We start from the raw sequence: 15,839 nt of genomic DNA, 5'->3' as shown, positions 1-15,839 counted from the left end.
CTTCTGTCTCCTCATTATCGCTTATCAAATCTACCTGAACTCTTACTGACTCTTGCCTCCAAAGCCTCTCCTCATGCCTTCCTTTCCTCTTATCTCTCGCCCTATCCAGCTCACGCCTGAAGTAATCACGCACATCTAGATGCACCCTATCACAATGTATAACATTTGATCCGCGCCCTACCAAATATTCTTTCAACCTTATGGTACCACTGCCTTTCTTTTCCTTATTGAAGTACTTGCACCTAAACCCCGGGGCCAAATTATCCCCATGCTGCTATACCACATCTTTATCCACCATCGATTATTGCACAACAACATATATCATCCTATTAGCACTCCACAAATTCCAACAATGAGTAAACATTGAGCCAAACTAAGTACTATGCGCTAACCAACCCTATCAGACACTAACCAAACCTAACCTAAAAACAAACCCTAACCGACACTAACCACTTTGAACTAACCCTAACCAAGCATAACACATACCAACCGAGCGTACATCATTTAAAATCGACCGCATCCGGCCGATAACCGAGCGAATCACACATAAATCGATCACATCGATGCCGAACCGCACTAGCGAGCATGCACAAGGTGCAGCGTGCACGCTCCGTGTGGTGATGGCCTGAGAAAAAGAATATCTAGCTAGATATGGGTCTACTGAAAAAGGCTCACTTGTAAGTTCTCCTTCTCTTGTATATAAAGGAGAGAGGAACGGGTCTAGGAGGAGAGGAGAAACTTATTTGTAACCATTTCATAAATACTCATAACAAAATAAATAAGATATAGAGATGTTATCTTTCGAGAGACCTGAACTTAGATAGCCCCTGGTGTTCTTAAGTTCATCACACCGTAAGCATCGTTCACGCACCCATCAATCGTTACACACTAGAATCATTATCTGGGATTAATCCATGACACCAATGCTGGCTCCTACCGCCAGATAATAACTTCTAACCAGACTACTCCCAAAACAACTAAGATTTACCACTTAATATTTTATTCTTCATTGCAGTCGCTGCCACCACTATATGACTTCTTATAGTGGCTAGATACTAAGCAATCTGAACTAGATATGTTCCTCCTTTACACTAAGCATCGTGCCGCTTGCAGACACATCCATAAGATGGAAGCTAACGAGAGGAGGGAGACTACACACTAGTGCATTCAGGAAGAGTATCAGAAGATGAGGAAGGAGTATAATCGCATGATGACGGAGGCCCGTGAGACTGAGAGGAAGAGGAAGCGTGAGAGGACATGATAGGTGCGTGAGGTAGGATCGGAAGAGGAAAGGAATGGAAAGTACCCACGTTACATTTAGTAGACCAGACATTGTAATCCTGCTATTTATATTCCCTATGGCATATTAGATTTAGACGCGGTACTAGTTTAGTTTATAATGATTGTGTATCGTACATACAATACTTATGTATGTCATAGTTCCCATTAAAATTACCGTATTCAACTTTCTATTTCTATCAAATCCGGGTATCCAAAATATCGCACAAACATCTAATGATTCTAGACGATTAGATAATCAAAAAATTATGTATTCTGCCGCAAATTAAATTAATTCAACCAAAGCAACATGTTGCCCGCTCATCGAGCAATACAAATATATCGCTAGGTGAATGGGCAAGATGTCGCCCGGTGAACGAGGGACATGTTGGTTTCTCCGTTTTTTAATACCCTGACCACCGGGCCCTACATAATCTCACCTGTTCATCAGGCAAGAATGAGATCTCATCTAATGAACGGACAATACTAGCCTATTACTACTATTTTTTTTCAAACGAATATGTAATCTCGCATATATATATATATATATATATATATATATATATATATATATATATATATATATATATATATTAAATTCCCCGACCACGCCGCCGTAGAGATCAATGCAAATCCATCGAAAGATGTCAGAGTATCTAGGCCCAATAGACAGACGTATCGACAGATCATATCATGTAGGCTGGCCCATGTAAGAGCAGCAAAACCAAGCAGAGAAGGCCCATTTCTCCCAACACCTTCAGCCCAAACCACACTCAACCTGCGCTACACTGGATCCTCACCTGGCGCTTGACCCATAAGCCAGCGAGCCCATAGGAAAAGAGAAGGAAAAAGACAAAGAATTCAGAAGCAAGCAAGGTCATCCAAAAAAATGAAGATATTTGGACGTAGAAAATTGCTACGTGGAGTCTTTGAATCTATGGAAATATTTAGTAACCATGTAAGAATTTGTTCTTATGAGTACAATAATGATTTTTTTAAAACGAACTGGCAGGGGAGCTATCAATTATATTAATAAAAAATAATGCTTTTAAAAATGTAATAACAAGTTGTCTGTTCATTTTCTTATTAATCGCCTATCTTTTTATGGCACCTGTCATTTTTGTCCGTAAGCTCCCAAGTGCCTCTGCCGCGAAGGTAGTGTTGATGTAGCTCAAACCGTTCCTACCCTAATAGAACGACACACAAGGCTTTTGTTGTCCACAAAAGTTACAAAGTGATGCCATGTGGCTCACGAGAACGTACGTATCATTTCTTCAGAAGATTTCAACTTTTTTTTTCTTCTCCAAATAAAGCTCATGTCTCCAGAAACATCAATACGATCGATATGCATATCTACACCAACATGATTAAGATCATAGGAGTATCAATTAATGCACTCGCTGCATTATGAAAGTCTCAAGTTGTTAAGAAATTGAAGACAGGCAATATACTTTAACAGTTCTTAACAGTCCGAAACATGAGATTAACGCTTTCTTTTCCTCATGCTAAATAAGATGCATTTCCTTTAGATTGCATTTTATCCTCCAAGACGCATGTTCTTTACAAATTTTTTTATAAAATAAAAATTATTCCAACCTCTATATCACAGGATGTACGTAGCGTTGGTTATTATAACTTGATAGCCAAAGGCAAATAAACCACAAAGCAACGCAATGTCTTTTGAGAACCAAACTTTGGAAAAAAAAAATCCTCCCGCACAAATTCTGTTTGATGAAGATGTCAATCACTACGTTCTCCAAAAGTCTGAATATCCTTTGCAATCTTATCTATGCATTATATTTTCTTTGTTTTCTCCGTTTAGATAATCTTTGGCCCTACCCGCTCGTATTGTCAGGCAAAATGTGCGATCCATCAATTATCCAATGCTCAATATGACAAGTATTAACTGAACTTTGAAAAGTTCAGATTACGAAAACGAAATATAATGAATCTAAACGAGGCCAGGCATGCGTCCGCGATCAATCGATCACTTGGCACGTGAAAACTAAAGTTTCCAAATTGATTCCATTCTTGCTGCCTGACTTGGCTTGGCGTCCTCGTGCAAGAGAGAATTCGGTCCCTTGCTTGAGCCCGAGTGCCAGTGCGTGCATGGGACCTGACTGATCTGGATCAGTCTCGTCTCCAACCCAACTCCAGCAGCTAGAGTTGGGTATGGCAACCGGCGAATGTTTCCACATCCTATCCCTATTTAGTTATTCTCTTATTTTCATTTCCGTAAGGAATTTTATGAGATCAATCATCAATGAGAATATAAAATTAAATTATATTTGATTATTTCTATATATTAACAATAGGTATATAATATAAATAAATAATTTATTAATGTATACGAGGGTAATTCATATAGAATTGATTAAATATCGTATGTTAGAAAAAAATAAAAGTAATTTATTATTACTCTACGTAATATAATGTTTATATATTTATATATAAAACAACATATATATATATCATATCGGAGATATAACGGTAAGCCAGAACGAGACCGTATTCTCATCCTGTTCTTGTATGAGTTTACGAGAATGAAATCTTCCTTTTCCATCTCTTAATAGAAGAATTCCCTGCTGCGAAGAATCAAGGATCATGTTTTCATCGACATCCCTAACTACAGTAAGTCGTCCTCGAAGCCGAGCCATCCGTCCACATCAGCCCTCCCCGAACCAACGGCCCGCGTGAATCCTACCGACCACCAACGCCGCCCCGTCGCCTCGCCTCCCACCGTCCGCGGCCGCGCTCGCGCGGTCGCGCCTCGCGATAAGGCTGCTCCTCGCGTCCACTAAAACCGAGACCCACCAGAGTAAAAAGGAAAAAAAGGGGAACTCCTCTCTCCAAGTCACGCGCCTCCCACCGCGCCGGCGCCGGCCGCCCTCCTCCGCCGCCATGAGCGCGCTCCAGGCTTCCCTCCTCCTCCGCCCGCTCCCCTCGCCCCTGCCCCCGCGGCGCCGGTTGCCACTCCCCTCAGCCTCCGCCTCCGCCTCCGCATCCTTCCCCCGCGCGCCCCCGCACCGCCGTGCCCCGCTCTGCCTCCGCGCATTGGCACCCGACGCGCCGCAGCCCGCCGCCCCGGAGCCTCCCGCGGCTGCCTCCTCGGCTTCGGCGGCGGCCGAGCCGGAGGCCACGATGGCTTCCGCGCCCGCGGCGAAGGGCGGGAAGGAGGAGCTGGAGGACCTGGTGGAGAAGGCTAGGGCGTGGGCCGTGGCTGTCGCGGCCGCGGTGGTGGCCGCGATGAGGAGGTTCGTCAACTGGGTGGTGTCGGGGGACTGGATGAGCTGGTGGCCCTTCTGGCGGCCCGACCGGCAACTGCAGCGGCTGATCGACGAGGCGGACGCCAACCCCAACGACGCAGCCAAGCAGAGCGCGCTTCTCCACGAGCTCAACAAGTTCAGGTGTGTTGCTATACTTTGAGAATTGGGCGAATGTGATTCTGATTGATTGGTTACCGTGTGGACTGTGTGCTGGTTTAGACGGTTTTTTGAGATATTTGTGGATATGAATTCCAACTTTTTGTGACATCGAGTGGATTCGGCACTCCTTATGTTGATATCCCCGAGGAAATTAGTTAGAAGCAATGTGAGCAGTAGTGGTTGATGATGCGTAGTGTTGGATCATTGGCAGGAGAAAAGCACAAATTAGGGAAGTTATGAAATTTATATCTAAGTCGTCTGATTTCTCTTATAGTTGGAGTCCTTGTATCTGCACAATCACTATTAGTAGTGGTATTGTTGGTATATGCTGGGGAGTCCTTTTGCCTGCCATCTTTTGATACTGTTCAGAAAATTACTGAGAATGGGAGAAACAGCTTTCTTCTCTTCTTTTTGTTGTAACTGAACATTGTATGGAATCTTCTACAGTACTTAGAAACTAGAGAATGACATGGTTCTCCAATTTGATTTTCCATTTTTTTATGTGTACTGAAAATATGGCAGCCCTGAAGATGTCATTAAAAGGTTTGAGCAAAGAAGCCATGCTGTGGATAGCAGGGGGGTTGCAGAGTACCTTCGGGCACTTATTCTCACCAATGCAATTGCTGATTACCTTCCAGATGAACAGTCTGGGAGGTCTGCAAGTTTGCCAGCCCTGGTAGGTTTCTTTTGCAACTCTTTATTGTATGATGAACGTTTTGTGCATATTTTTACTCTGTCAATATAGCTTGAGAACAAAATATTTACGACGTTTTCTAACTTAACTGAAATTCCAACTTCCAAATCCATCTACCGTGGCACACAATGTCCATGTCCATGTCCATGTCCTAGTACTGTATTGTTTAATCTATATCCATGTCTTTAGGGGTATTCAAGGAAGTATGCATTTGTTGAGATTTGAGACACTCTTTTCAAGTAAAAGTTGTTTGGTTCTTCATACAGATAAACATTGCTCTCAGCTTGCAAAAGCTCAAAGCTTCTAACTTTCAATATCATCATTTCCTTCCACACTATGGTTTCTGTCATTCTGTGTTAAACTTCTACAGTATCAGTCACTATGTTGTAGCCACTTCTTCACTCCTGTAATATGCATTTATGTCAGTAGTTGCAAGAATTGAAGCAACGTATATCTGGGAATGAGGACAAGCCTTTCATGAACCCTGGAATGTCAGAAAAGCAACCATTACATGTTGTAATGGTAAGTTTACTAAACCCTTAAATCATGTTATTGGTATATTATGCACGCGCATTTTGATGTGCTAAGGCCAGCTTTCATCCCCTGATCTTAATTATGTTTTGATCGATTCTGTTGCATCATTAGGTTGACCCCAAAGCTACAGGTAGATCAACACGGTTTGCTCAAGAGATCTTCTCAACTATCTTGTTTACAATCGCTGTTGGGGTAATGTGGTATGTTCAACCTTTCATTATTCTTATTAGCTAGTGTTTTGTTAATTCATACTTAACTATTGCTCCATGATATTCATGCAACCTTCTATTTTCCACTTCATACTTGGTTGGATGGCCAAGTAACTGGGCCATATTTTACTTGAATTGACACATGATGAGACTATTTTTTAGTTTTATGATGCAATGTAAATTGAACAAAAATTTGACATCCCACTCGCTTGTGGTTTAAGGTAGGCACAATTTTTTTTGTCATACACATTCTTCTAATGATGATAGGTTCTTCCTACGAAAATTTATACCACCAGAGAGATGTTTCGGAACTCCTAGTGTATTTTCTGTAGAGAATTGAGAAATAATTTTTATTCCCTATGCGATGAATAAATATTTGAATTTGTTAATTACTTGGGCCAAATGTTTTATCTTGAACAATTTAAGCCTTTTTTTGGTGTTCACTATGTTATATTTTGTTCCAGGGTGATGGGTGCTGCTGCGCTTCAAAAGTATATTGGTAGCTTAGGTGGAATTGGGGCACCCGGTGTTGGTTCTAGTTCATCATATTCCCCAAAAGAGTTGAATAAGGATATCATGCCAGAGAAGGTATGAGATTACATTTCATAAAATATTTTATAGGAGAACAATATCTTGGTGCATTTTAAATTAATAGATAAACCTATCCTTTTCTTTTGTACTATACCGTCTTCATTGTGGTTGTTTGTTAATAATAATGTGATTTCTCGGTACATAAAACAAATATATATTCAAATGTCCCTCCTATTTTGTTACAGAATGTCAAGACATTTAAAGATGTCAAAGGTTGTGATGATGCAAAAAAGGAACTTGAGGAGGTAGTTGAGTATCTCAAAAACCCTACAAAGTTTACTCGCCTTGGTGGAAAACTACCGAAGGTAATCACTCTATGCCAACCTGCAAATAACATTTTATCTGTTGTTACCTTGCTCTGCTAAGTGCTCTAGATATATCTGTCTTGTTTTTCATTGGTCGATGGAACTGTTGTAAATCTTGATCTTCAATAAATTCTTTCTTTTGCAGGGAATACTATTGACTGGTGCTCCGGGTACTGGAAAGACACTACTTGCAAAGGTAAATTTGTTGGGAGGGCTCATTAATTGTTAGATGTGTCTCATTTTTTACTCTTATAGGAAAGAAGCTCACACGGATAGACAGTTGATTAGCAAGACTTCGCTATTTCACTTCTTGTACTTCGCACTCATGCTTTTGTTTACACATACACAGTAGTGTCATCTCTTGCTGTTTTGCTTTCAAAGGAACTTTCTTTTCCTCTGTTATTATAAACCAAGACCATGACATGTACTCCTCATTTTAGCCTACATAGAGAAACCGGCTGTAGTTATGCTGTATTTTTATGCTAATGCTGTTTCTTTGAATAAACATACCTTACTGGAGCTGGTTTTGTGCTTTAGGCTATTGCTGGAGAAGCTGGTGTACCATTCTTTTACCGAGCAGGTTCTGAATTTGAGGAAATGTAAGATCTCTTGTGTGGTGCTATCTAGCCTAATTTTCTTATGTTCTTCTGTAACCTCGTTGTATCTAATTGCAATTTTGCGTTACTGGAGTCAGAAAATAACTTGTGGTACATGTCTGCAATTTGAAGTCATTCTATAATACTGTTGAAATGCTACTAAAATGATACCTTAGCATTCATGACAAATGTAAGTCTGTAGCATCTGGAATTCAATGGCACCGTGCTGATAACATTTATTTTGTAGCCTACTATCAAATTTTTCATTTTTAACCATAACTTACCGTCATCATCTCTTCTCAGGTTTGTTGGTGTTGGTGCTCGGAGAGTGAGGTCTTTGTTTCAAGCGGCAAAGAAAAAGGTTATTTACCCTTCTTATCTCAACTTGTATTTCTCTAAGCTTTGCTCCTTCAACATTTTCTCCGTGTCTATATTTGTCGATCAGAGCTTGCTGTGTTGGCATTTACTCGCTTTCTTTGATTACCCTATATAATTTTAGTCTGCAGTAGAAGATCTCTTGTTGTCACATTGTTTTAGATTAAGTTGATGACTCATCTAAAAAAAGTCCATGACTCTTTGGTTTCTTTTGCAAGGAAGCAAAACTATTTAGTTTGGTCACATGGAAAATCATATCATTATATATATTATGAGAAGTACTATTGAAATACAATTTTTTTTCGTTTTTTACTAGCATATTACTATGAAAACTGATGGTCAAAGTTACATATCAGTGACTGTATCTTGTCCAAAGAGTCATATATTCTTGAAGAGAGGGAAATGTTGCTTTAGCAAGCTTTTACAAGCTTTCTCGTTACAGGACAAATTTTCTGTTTACAGGCACCATGCATTGTCTTCATTGATGAAATAGATGCCGTGGGTTCAACTAGAAAACAGTGGGAAGGGCACACAAAGAAAACATTGCATCAACTCCTTGTTGAGATGGACGGGTTTGAACAAAATGAGGTAACATTATCAGTCTATCACGCAATCGAACAGGGCACTGTTGTCAGAACATTATCTAACATTTTCTTCCAAATGATTTTTTATTTTACAGGGAATTATTGTAATGGCTGCAACAAACTTGCCAGACATTCTTGATCCAGCACTCACGAGACCTGGTAGATTTGATAGACATGTAAGTCACCTGAGCAAATGTTTTCCTGATCTTGGAGAGGAGTATCAATCATTTCAAACGTTTTGTTGAGTTTAGTGCAACAAGTAAGATTGATTAAGTTTGTCGATCTTTCTTTTACTAGATTGTTGTCCCAAGCCCAGATGTGCGGGGTCGCCAAGAGATCCTGGAGCTCTACTTGCAAGACAAGCCAGTGGGCAATGATGTAGATATCAATGCAATTGCCCGTAGTACTCCTGGCTTTAATGGGGCCGGTACGCACATTTTCTTTTGTTTCATTTCTAGGGAGGCAGTACCTCATATTTCATATTATAGGCACCATGGGGGATTTCATATAGGGATTGGGTGATTCTTTTCATTATCAGCTACATCTTCCTGCTTCTCCTTTATCATTTTATGAGTCCAAGTCGTAACATTTCTTTGAGTTTAAGTCCAACATTCCACACATTCTTAGATTTTACACGGATGTTCTGATTTTTTTTTTTTGTGGTATATTTCTGTTAGATCTAGCAAACCTGGTAAACATTGCAGCGATTAAGGCTGCGGTTGAAGGGGCTGACAGGTTGACCGCTGCAGAGTTAGAGTTTGCCAAAGATCGTATTATCATGGGAACTGAGAGAAAATCAATGTTCATATCTGATGAGTCGAGAAAGGCATGTTTATTCTTGTTACCTTTTCTTTTTCGGCAATTAAAATAGAAAGTTCTAACATTAGTTTTTATCTATAGATTGGAGAAACTGTGAATTCCAGCATGTAACCTTTTATTTTTCTATTCATTAGCTTACTGCCTACCATGAAAGTGGGCATGCTATTGTTGCACTCAACACCCAGGGTGCTCACCCCATTCACAAGGCAACTATCCTTCCTCGTGGGTCTGCCCTTGGAATGGTCACGCAACTCCCCTCACAGGATGAGACTTCTATTAGCAAGAAACAACTCCTGGCACGTCTTGATGTTTGCATGGGTGGAAGGGTTGCTGAAGAGCTCATCTTTGGGGAAGACAATGTTACAACTGGGGCAAGAAATGATCTTCATACTGCAACAGAGCTTGCTCAGTACATGGTGATTATTTGGTCTGCTGGGAAAATATTTTCTTATTTGATGTGTTGAAGTGTCTTAACTAACTATGATTGTATAGGTATCAAACTGTGGGATGAGTGATGCTATTGGTCCTGTGCATGTGAAAGAACGGTCAAGTGTAGAGATGCAATCAAGGATAGATGCCGAGGTACTTTTCCATAGGTCTTGTTCTCAAATATAGTGATAACATTTTGGTTTTACTATTTCATTTGCCTAAAAAAATTAGGGAGGTCTGTTCCATTTTTTTTGGGTAAATGCTAGCTCATGTTGTACGCTCCTTTCGTTCTCAGATATATAAATGGTATAAGCTAGTGATCAATGTCTGATTTGCTTATGCAGTCGTTATTAATTTTCCTAGTGATCAATGTCAAGAGATTGGCTGCAATTCCAACCTTAATGAAGTGGTTACGGTTTCCTCATGTATTTAATGATTAGATGGCCTTGCAGGTGGTGAAGCTCCTAAGAGAAGCTTATGAGCGGGTCAAGCGTTTGCTTAAGAAGGTTTGTCTTTCAACCATGATGAGTTTTGCCCGAGTGATCACTTTCACATAATGCCAGATTGATCTTGTAGTTCACTTAATGCTGATTCATCTTTCCAACTTGTTTTCAGCATGAGAAGCAATTACATGCTTTAGCAAATGCGCTACTGGAGCGCGAAACACTTACTGCAGATGAGATCAACAAAGTAGTTCATTCCTACCAAGAAGAACCCCAGCTTTCCTTCCAAGATGAAGAATTTGCCCTCACTTAAAAGATTCTTTTGTTGCATCACGACAGTAGTCACCAACTGTGAAATGTAAATCCATGTACATTAAGTGGCGCCTAGATAAACCATGGAAGTTCTTTCAGTTCTCCCCTTCTGTAAAATGGGGTGCAACACCTATGGTGCATTTTCTTCTCGGCACCGTTTGACGAACAGACAAGGAACCAGAAGATGAGAAGAGTGGTGTTTCAAAGGGTGGCGCGTGCTTATGGATCATTGATGCGATGAAAGACCTGCCATGGCGTCCGTCAAGCTTTGGGTTGCAAAGCCCTCCATACTTTTGATTTTGCTAGGAGAGAAATATAGGTGTAACATTGCATATTCTGAATGCTAGGTTCCTGGTTAGGGTGACATGTTTTTACCATGTTCTTATTACCTTTTTCTTGACATTTGTTGTAAGGAAAACGTACATATAGCGGTTGGTTCTATGGTGAAACAGTACACCTGCAGTGTATTCATATTGCTAACATGGACTTTGAATGGCTTGTGTGTTCCATGCTTTGTTTTGGTTTTCGTTCTCAGAAATGATGCGGTTCAAACGGGTCGGCTCTGGGAGGGGACGAACGCGGCAGAGGGGGAATGTCATTGCCATCGAGCTGCCCATGAGGACGAGGGGGAACGCCATTGCCATCGAGGTGATGTAAGCGGGGGCTTGTTTGTGGAGATCGAGCGTGGTGGCGCTTTGCTTGATTCGGGAGAAATACGAGTTACATGAACCCAGCAATCCATAATGCTCTTGCTCAAAGTTCTATTCCAAAGTTTCATTTCCATTGCAACAAGAAATTTACAAACGGAGTTCATTCCACCACATAAATCCATGACAAAAAAAATGTCTTTTACTAAGCAGCCTGCGGATCTTTGCCGGCCACCAGGATACCCAACCAGATGCTCCTATACCATGCTTACAATTTACACACGAACCTACAACAAAGAAGAAACTGTACCTTTCTATGTACCTTGTACAGAAGAAACCAAAGAACGTACACTGCTCAACCGAGCAAAGCAGTGCAAAGCTGCAAACCGGCTTAGAATCTCTATGCCTCGGAGACCAACTCCTTGTTCCTGACGGCCACCGGCTCCGGCATGACGGTGCCCGCGATCCCGGGCCACCAGTACTGCTGCAGCCGTTCGACGCCGGGCAGCTGCCAGACGATCTCCGGGTGCTTCCGGCGCCGCGGCGGCGCCCTGGCGAGCGCGCTGAGCGCCCTGAAGTAGTTGCTGGACTCGTGGTCCCGGAGGATGGTGCCCCCGGTGCCGTAGGCCGAGAGGTCGCTCAGCGTCTCGAGCGGGTGCGGCGAATTGAGGAACGCGCGCAGCGCGCTGGCCACCAGGGCCCTCGGCGGGCGGTCCGCGTCGCGGCCGCCGTCGTCCGGGTCCAGCCGGAACAGCGCCGCGCCCTCCGGCAGGAACGGGTGCCGCGGCGACGCGCTGCTGTCCGGCTGCAGGATGTACGTCGCGCCAATCGGCTTGTACAGCACCTTCTGGTTGTTGAGGCACGGGTGGGTGCGGAGCACGCCGTTGAGGCGCTTGAGCAGCGCGATGGCGTGGCCCGGGTAGCGGCACGAGAAGGCCCTCGGCACGATGTCGCGGTGCATGGCCACAGACCGGACGTGTCCCTCACCGACGCCGAGCGCCTCCAGCACGCGGTGCCCGCCGCAGAACACGGCGGGCGCGCCGAACGTGACCACGGGGTGCAGCGCACCCGGCTTCACCACCCCGCGCGCCAGCAGCATCAAGCTGACCAGCACCGCGAGGCTGCCGCCGAGCGAGTGGCCCGTGAATCGCAGCCGCGACTCCCCGGCGCCGTGCGCCGCCACGTGCGCCTCGATCTCCGGCATCACCTGCTCGTAGATGCCCTTCGCCGCCTCGTAGATGCCGCGGTGCACCAGCACGCCCGTTCCCTCGAACTCGGTGGGCTCGAACAAGAGGTTGGCCTGCCACGACGCCAGCGAGTCGGAGCCCTGGATCACGAAGCACCGGGTGCGCGCGTCCGCCTCGTCGCACACGAACCACTCGCACGGCGACAACAGCGGCGACCGCAGGTCGCGCGCGGCCTCCTGCCGCGCTTCGTCCTCCGCGGCCACCACGGCGGTCACTGTCGACGCGGCCATGTACGCGGCCACCCCGGAGTTGTACAGCCTGCGCTGCTGCCCGCCGGCGCCGAACGAGAGCAGGCCTCGCGCGCGCGCGCGGACATAGGACGCGGCCGACGCGGCCACCTCGTAGGCCAGGTGCGACCGGATCGGCCGACGCGGCTGCGGCCCGGAGGCCACCTCGTACGCCGGCGCGGTGCGCGGCCGGGTAGAGTCCACGTCCAGCTTGGCGCTCACGGCGCCGGCCTCGGCCTTCTTCTCCAGCGACGACGTCACGAATCGCAATCCGTAGTGCTTCTTCAGCTCCTCAACCTGAAATCCCAGCAAGAAAACAATCCATCTTCTTCAGATACAACTACTCGCATTGCATATCTGTTACTTTTCTGCTCCATTCACATTCAGGATACTGTAACTAACAAATTTTCAGCTAATCAAAATTTCACTCAAAATAATGAGCATTGACGATTGATCGAGGATCAGTTAGATGCAGTGGTACCAAAATTGTTGAAATATCCAAAATTAAAACCGAAAAGCTTGGTACCATCACATCATAATCATAACTTTTTTTGAACGACAAACATACGCGATTTGCCGGTATACGGAACTTTCAAGAGCCAACCACCGGGGAAAATCACCAGAAAACTACGTGCAGATTTTCTTCTTCTTAATTCTAGAAAACTACACGGAAACTAAGTCACAAACCTAACAGCTAAACAGCCACGAAAATAATCGAGAATAATTACAAGGAATAAGAGGCCGGCGCAAGTTGTTCTTGGTGGGTGTTGCACCTAATACGTGTGTGCATGGACAGATCGGAGACCACCTTTTGGAGCTAATCAGCTGCGTGCTAGGCGAATTAAAGCCCGGTCGCTACTACGGTCCTACCTAAAGAAAATCTGGCAACCATTAAAGCCGATTACTCCATACCTAGAAATTGTTAATTCGAGCTAGCCCCACAAAATTCTTCCGAAAATTAAAAAGAAAATCCAGTGCCAAGTGGACGTGGGCCCAGGCACCTGCAGGTCCAGCCTGTAGGCGAGCAGCCCAAGCGGTCAGATCAACCGACCTCGGCCGTAGGGGCCCGATCGGACGGCTAGGATATTGTCATTTTATGTTAGAACATGGTGTGCTCGCTCACCTTGATCTCGGGGATGACGTAAGCCATGTTGCAGAGGAAGGCCAGCTGCGCGAACAGACGCGCCTCGCCGAGCGGGGCCCGCGCCAGCAGCTTGCCGAAGGACTCCCGGTCCCACCTGGCATCCTCCGCCGCCGCCTCCTCCTCCTCGTAGCTCACGCCGCAGCCGCCGTCCTCGTCGTCGAGATGGTAGACGTCGTCGTCGTCGTCGTCGTCCTCGAGGACGTCGCGCTTGGTCGGGTCGTGGAAGCGGGACCGGAGCTCGAGGAGCCGGTCGAGCCAGTGCGCCTCGGGCCTCCGGACGGAGGGCATTTCCGGCTCGGGTTCAGGCTCGGGGGACGGCTCATCTGCTACGGTGAGGAGGCGGGACCCATCGCCACCGCCATCGGGGAGCGGCGGCGGACGAAGCGGCGCGGCGCCGAACTGGAACGGGAACACGCCGATGGACCGGCTGGTGGTGAGCGCGGCGCCGGTGGCCCCGCCGCGGCGGGAGCAGCGGAGGTGCGGCTCGGAGTGCGACCGCCGGATGCCAGCGTGCATCCTCGCCGGCTCCCTCCTGCACCCCCGCCGCCCCGCCGCCGCCGTCGTCGCCGCGCAAGCGGCAGCGACGCTCGCCACCATGGCACCTACTTAGCAGCCGCCGGCGAGGCTCTCCTGACCGTGCTAGCTCCTGGATCTTGGCGGCAGACAGACAGGTGAGGTAAATTGGGCACCTGCCGCCGCGGCGCGCGGCGGTGGAGAGATGGTTGGCGTTGGTTAGTTTCTTGTTGGCGACTATTGACGGGTTTGCTTGGTCAGCCCGTGCGTCCGAGAGAGAGCACGGGGGGATTCTGCAAATGGCGATGCGGCTTTTTAATAGCAAGCAGTTCAGGAAGGTCGGCCGCGATACGCGCGGAGGTGGAATTGGAAACCGAGGGAAGGGAGGGTGCGAGGGAAAAAACATGTCCGAGACGCCACGGCAGCGTGAGGACTGATGAGTAGGTAAATGACCGTGCTGACCTCGGGGCATCTCGTGGCACCGAGCTCGAGACTCTGGTGAATGACCTCAGCGCATTTCCTGGCGCCATTATAGTTGAAGAAAATTCAAACCCTGGCATGTCCTAATAGAGAAACGTGTACGCACATATTATTGAATCGAGGATAAATGGTATGGACGTAAATCTCGTAGGGATTTTTCTCACCCAGGTTTTATAGAATTTTTTTCTCACTACAGGTATAAGTGGGCCGTAGATTCTGATCGCACCAATCTTTCAACCCGTGCCTTACTATATCTCACCATTTTTCTGAGACAATATGATGTCCTTATTCACGATGATCCATGTCAAAATAGCGATGATCGGAGCCTCCAGCTCTTGTATAGATACCGACAGGGCTGCGAGACGAAGAGATCAAGCACTGACGCGTGTAAGTAAGCTGGATGAAACTGGAGGGGTATTTCCGGGAATAATAGGTAGCGAATAGTAAAAGTAAGCGCTGCAGGTGGGCAGGGTCGCGCGCGGGCGGCTGCGAGCCGGGCAGGGGGGAAATCGCAAGCGTCGTCCGGCATCGGGGTCTCCGCCACTGCCAGGGACGAAAGCGAGGCGAAGCATATGCTCTCGGTTTCGGCGTCCCTGGTCCCCGGACGGACGTGCCATATGTTTGGTGTTGTTTTCCCAGCGCCTAACTACGAGTTCTCCGAAAATAGTTTTATATCTATTTAGCAGAGTTTTTATATTAGTTTTCTAGTTAAAATTAGAAAAGCTTTGCTAAATAGTAGTTTTAAAATTTTAGTTTTTTATAAAATTCGTAGGAGCGATTCTCTAAAATAAATTAGAAGTTAGAGCTGAAAAAACAGATTCTTCTGATTCACTTCTGCACAGAATACTTGTTTCATATACTTTATTTAAAAAATTACTTTAAAACATAATCATTTTTTATAAATAATTATTCTCTACAGAGAATTTAAATTAAAAAACGCTCTACCAAACAGGCCAGTCTCCCCTTTCCCCACATACGCAATAGATT

General features: G+C 45.4%; 2 protein-coding genes across 2 annotated transcripts; one reads left to right on the top strand and one right to left on the bottom strand.

Annotated features, from left to right (window-relative positions):
* The first annotated feature begins 4,052 nt into the window (after positions 1-4,052).
* Positions 4,053-11,101, top strand: LOC133915949 (ATP-dependent zinc metalloprotease FTSH 9, chloroplastic/mitochondrial). Its single transcript, XM_062359363.1, has 17 exons — positions 4,053-4,685; positions 5,226-5,379; positions 5,827-5,919; positions 6,043-6,131; positions 6,605-6,728; positions 6,917-7,036; positions 7,182-7,232; positions 7,574-7,635; positions 7,936-7,993; positions 8,470-8,595; positions 8,687-8,767; positions 8,889-9,018; positions 9,269-9,417; positions 9,545-9,826; positions 9,903-9,992; positions 10,292-10,345; positions 10,455-11,101. The coding sequence occupies exons 1-17, from the start codon at positions 4,180-4,182 to the stop codon at positions 10,593-10,595; spliced, it is 2,310 nt and encodes a 769-aa protein (XP_062215347.1). The 5' UTR covers positions 4,053-4,179; the 3' UTR covers positions 10,596-11,101.
* Positions 11,102-11,329: 228 nt separating this feature from the next.
* On the bottom strand, positions 11,330-14,772 carry LOC133915952 (phospholipase A1 PLIP1, chloroplastic-like). The gene is made up of 2 exons (XM_062359377.1): positions 13,839-14,772; positions 11,330-13,012 (listed from the first exon to the last, which is right to left on the bottom strand). The coding sequence occupies exons 1-2, from the start codon at positions 14,454-14,456 to the stop codon at positions 11,642-11,644; spliced, it is 1,989 nt and encodes a 662-aa protein (XP_062215361.1). The 5' UTR covers positions 14,457-14,772; the 3' UTR covers positions 11,330-11,641.
* Positions 14,773-15,839: the final 1,067 nt, after the last annotated feature.

Source organism: Phragmites australis, chromosome 1 (genome assembly GCF_958298935.1).
Source record: "Phragmites australis chromosome 1, lpPhrAust1.1, whole genome shotgun sequence".
Lineage (NCBI taxonomy): Eukaryota > Viridiplantae > Streptophyta > Magnoliopsida > Poales > Poaceae > Phragmites > Phragmites australis.
The sequence above is the reverse complement of the archived record's forward strand: the minus strand, read 5'-3'. Positions and strand labels throughout refer to the sequence as shown.